General features: G+C 45.3%; 1 protein-coding gene across 1 annotated transcript in view; it reads left to right on the top strand.

The window, feature by feature from the left end:
• The window catches only part of PRDX3 (peroxiredoxin 3), a gene marked incomplete at its 5' end in the record, with an annotated part of 8,967 nt that extends 4,713 nt beyond the window's left edge, over positions 1-4,254 (top strand). The window contains 2 exons of the mRNA XM_019555466.1: positions 2,595-2,760; positions 3,270-4,254. Coding sequence (XP_019411011.1) covers positions 2,595-2,760; positions 3,270-3,323 — 220 coding nt within the window. The remainder of the gene's footprint in view (positions 1-2,594; positions 2,761-3,269) is intronic.
• Positions 4,255-4,938: the final 684 nt, after the last annotated feature.

Below are 4,938 nucleotides of genomic sequence, written 5' to 3' on the forward strand. Positions count from 1 at the left end.
GAGGTGGTTCAAGCACCTACATTGAACACCTTCAAGAGTAAATTGGATGCTTATCTTGCTGGGATCCTATGACCCCAGCTGACTTCCCGCCCTTTGGGCAGGGGGCTGGACTCGATGATCTCCCGAGGTCCCTTCCAGCCCTGATGTCTATGAAATCTATGAAAGAGGATGCTTTGTTTTGTTTTCAGCTCAGGTGCAGGCAAAATGAGTTGGGTCCAGCCCTTGTTTCTTATCTGAGTGAGAGGTGAATAAGTTAGATCAGTAATAATGACTATGAAGAAGTCTAAAGAGAATCCAGTCTGTAACTTCAAAATGCCCATGAAATTCTAGCTGTACGTGTCTGACACAGCAGAACTGCCTACATGCTGAGAAGGAAAGGAGCCTGCCATTTGTCTCCTCGTAGCTTTTGTATGGACTCCATGGACTGAAAATCTTTTGCACCCTGTACTCAAGGCCACAGTTCCTTTTTTTTTGATGTTTTAAAAGGAAAACTATTTATTCCATATAATTCATTAACTTCAACCCCGTTGTGTGCGTGTGTTGTGGGGGTTTTGTTTTTTCTCTTACCGAGGAGAGAAAGAGAGAGAACTTTCCAAATTAAATCAAATTGCTTTACTTTTTTAGAAAGGAGCTTCCAATGATATTTGTTGCCAATTCTAGTTAAACTTAACCAACTTTAGTATATTACAACTGATCCTGAGAAGTTTTTTTTTTTAAATGTCTAATCAAAGTATCCTTGGAATTAGGCATGGCTCTCAATTCTATAATTCCCTGTTCCTGGAATTCAGAGCATTGTATCTGTATTTGCATGCTTTGTTTTGGGTTTTTTTTTTTTACAACCAGGAAAAGTAGTTTTGCTGTACTAATGTGGCTACTACTTCTGGTACTTGAGCTACCTCATTCAGAGCTAGCTTGGGTATCTCTACATGCCCTGCATTTTGCCAGGCTGACATGCCCTTATGTTTACCCCTCCTTCCTGTTTTGGAGCTGGTGGAAGAATTCCTCCCCTAGCTAGAAGGTATTGACGGAAGTTATACTTCCTTATTTTGTGGAAGGGGTGGGCTGGAGGGCCCACTTGGGGAGTTTTGGTGAGCTGTTGTGGGGTAAGTACATCCCCTTCCCCTGCAAGAGCTCACCAGATCTCCCTTAGTGGCCCTTCAGCTCAAATAATTCCCCACCCCTGGCTAAAGGACAAAGAGGTGAGTGGACAAAGGTTAGGAGAACTTAACTTCTGTTCTCCACTTTTCCCTCCACCCCCCTTCCTTTCCCTGAGTCCCCAGCATGTGGCTAGGCTGGGCCACACTGTTCCTGTGCACCACCTTGGGCCACATGGGCAAAGCTGGAGTGGCTCCTTTATGACTTGGCTGGGGACTTAGGGTGGGGGAGGAGGTTCAGGGAGAAGGGGAAATGCAGCTTGGCACCAACTTGGCCAGGCCTGGATAACTGCAGCTCCCGGCTCCCTTCTTCCTTTACGCCCTCCTCTGCCCCGAGTCCCAAGCACGTGGCCTGGTCAGGCAGGAGCCATGAGGCACTTAAGGCAGCTTGTGGGAACACGCTGTGGCACCAGCACAGCCTGGCCACGTGCTGGGGACTCCGGACCGGGATGAAGGGGGAAGTGAGCCACGGGTTATGCGAGTCCAGCTGGGCTGGTGCTGCACTGTGTTCACCCCTTCTTCTTGCACCACTACCCCGAGTCCCTGGTATGTGGCCAGGACAAGCTAGTGCTGCACTGTGTTCCTGTGGGCCATTTTGAGCCACATAAGTGCAGCTGGTTTGGCTCCTGCATGATCCAGGCATGTGCCAGAGACTCGGGGTTGGGTAGGAACTGTACCAGGGTTGGGCAGCAACTGTGCTAGCCACTCCAGCTACACTTGCGTGGTGCGGCCCAAAGCAGTGCATTGAAACCCAGCGTGGCACCTCATTAACAGTGCCTGCACCCCTACCAGGCCCCAATCTGGCAGAGCCCAGAAAATCCACTGATCCTGGCCCCCTTTCTCCTATGCCCCCTCCCCACCAATGGGGGACCCTCACTTGAGCTTTAACTTGTTGGGGGCAGGCTGTCTGGTCTGTGAAGGCTCCGACCCTGTGGTTGATGTGGAGACGGCTTCATGGGCAGAAACCTGGCCAGGAGCTCAGCATCCCCTGCCTTGAACTATACAGTGTGGGGTAGGGCAGGGCAGGCTGGGTCAGGGAGGGGAGTGGCTACTGCTAATGCAGCTGGCTGGCATGAAGAAGGGAAATGGGCAACAGGCACCAAAAGCCAGGGCAGCTACAGTCCAGATACAGTTCTCCTTCGGGGAAGCAGCTGCAGGCTGGATAACAGCATTTGGTGGGCCACATCTGGCCCACAGGCTGGATTTTGCTCACTGCCACTCTGATCAGTGACTTGAATTCTCACCCTTTGTGTAAAAGGCAGTGGCCACAAGGCCACATTCGCAATTGTATAAGTGTATAAATATTGCATATCATTGCTCCATATGATCCAGTAGGACCTATTTTTTTAGAAGGACTTTGCATCTGCAACATACAGAATTTGACACACACAAAATCATGGTAAGGAGTTCATTTTCTAAAAGCTCAAACTTGTTTTGCAGAGGTCTCTTCATCATTGATCCTAATGGAATCATTAAGCATCTGAGTGTCAATGATCTCCCAGTTGGCCGCAGTGTGCAGGAGACCCTTCGCTTGGTGAAGGCATTCCAGTATGTAGAAACTCATGGAGAGGTTTGTCCAGCAAACTGGACTCCAGAATCCCCCACGGTATGTATTATTTAAAATATGGGCCCAGTCATGGCACCTTTGCACAGAAAACCTGCAAGGCTGAGCACATGTTCACTTAAAGCTCTGAAATGGTTTTGATCATAGGAATTAATGGGATTACTTGGAACAACTTGATGTTTATGCTCCGGACTAAGTGTTCACACACGCTCTATTGAGGATGCAGGGTGCCTTCCACCCCCCACCCCTCCCACTCCTGCCCATATGAACACTTAATCTTCCCTAGCTTCCCAAACTATATGTAATTTAAATTTGTCTCTGTATTGTGCAGAGCCCAAGTAAAAGCAGCATGAATTGTCTTCAGTTCTTCACTTCTAAAATATTTCTAAGATAAACATTTGTGAGAGTGTATGCCAGTAAGTGGACATACAGAACTAATAGTTTGTTTAAATCTTAATTGTTAAATAGGGTTTTAAGTTTTGCAATTCTATTTCTTTTTGTCTCTTCCTGTACACCCAAGTTATTTCAACTTATAATATGTTTGTTTACAGATAAAGCCAACTCCAGAAGCTTCTAAAGAGTACTTTGAGAAGGTGCATAAATAGATCATCAAATATGCAGAGGGATGGCAGAGGAGGAGTCTGTTCCTGTTAGTGTAGACATCATGTGCTAGATTTACTAAGAAAGTGGCCATGACTATAATAAATGCAAGCTGTTAAAGTTTTTGTTTTGGGTACGGGGGAAATATTGAAACTTTTCCTGGCTTGTTAAATTCTCTAAATTGAGTTCTGTAGGGATTTTTGTTTCTGTTTTTGTCTTTGTTTTTTAAGAAATCATATTGTAGTCTTGCATATCATTGCAATTGGCAGTTATTCTGGCATCTTTCACATAGTATGAAGTGTGTGTGCAATGTGTTTTTGGTTTGATTTTTTTGGGGGGGGGGAGTTTCTCTTGCTTGTTTATACAGTCCCTAATTGGAAATAGTACCAGGTTTGCTGTGTGCACATGGGAAGGCCAGGATAAACTCCTGTTTTGAGAAGGCTTATACGATGTGGATGCTACAAGGAAACTTCCTAGAATTGATTCCTTTTTTAATTTGTGAATATATCTATGAGAAGGGAGATGAGAATTCATTTTCTTTCCATGATTTATGTTGTTCGTCCCCATAAAATGCTTCCAAAAATAATTTTGGAAGTTGCAGTAACTTAGAACTGTCAGCCAAGATGATATGAGTATAAAAGCAAATGGATAGGAACAGAAACATGAAGGACTGCACTCTGTTCAGAAACTGGCAAATATGTGAACTCTAACTGTGGTAGATTTACCAGAGCTTAATAACTTTAACATTTCAAAAATAGTTGTCTGTTCACTTGAACTGTCTGCTCTGGCCACGGCTTCCAGATATTGTACTGCTTGACATGTAATAATGTATCAAGACTCGTTGAGTCTTCCTGTAATTTAATATGGCTTCTGAAATCATCTTGAGCATATTTTCTTAAACTATGCAAACATTAATAAATGAAATCTGAAGAAAGCGGACTATCTCCCATTTTAAACAGTGTGCCAGAATACTCCTGTTACTCTCAGTAGGAGAGGCTGGATGTGTTGTTCACTCTCTACCCCATCTACCACCTTTTAACCTCTGTTCTTCCACATAATTTCTCCTCCATCTGGTGAAAAGATAAACAGTGTAATCCACTCACTCCTAGTCCTTTTTTCCTCTCTCTTATCTGATCCAGTTTCCACCACTCACAGCTGAAGCTACTTATAGCAGTTAATATAATAGAAAAATAATCATTTTGGTCCAAACTAGACTGTTTTGGGATTTGTTTTGTTTTGTTGCTTAAACTGTAAAAAACTAATCTTGCAAATTTGTAACTGAAACAGGAAAGGCATTATATAAGATGGCTGAGCGAAATACAGCCCACAGGCATGTTTTAGCCCACCAGGCCATTCTGTCTGGCCCAGTCGGTGGGAGGTATGGGCTTTCAGAGGCACTGGCTGTAGGAGGCATGGCTGCAGCAGCTCGAGCTTTGCTTGCTAAACAACCTGCCCCCACCTCAGCCTGGCCTGGCCTGGCCTGCCCTGCCTCTGGCCCCAGAGTAGGGGACACTGGAGACAGGAAGCTTCTGCCTGGCAACCCCATGGCTCTTCCCCATCCCTCCCTCTGTGCAAGAATGGCACAGAGAACTTAAGAAGGGCCCCAGGTTTTCCCATTGA

This window comes from Crocodylus porosus, unplaced genomic scaffold, assembly GCF_001723895.1.
Source record: "Crocodylus porosus isolate Cpor-Errol unplaced genomic scaffold, CroPor_comp1, whole genome shotgun sequence".
NCBI classification, from domain to species: domain Eukaryota; kingdom Metazoa; phylum Chordata; order Crocodylia; family Crocodylidae; genus Crocodylus; species Crocodylus porosus.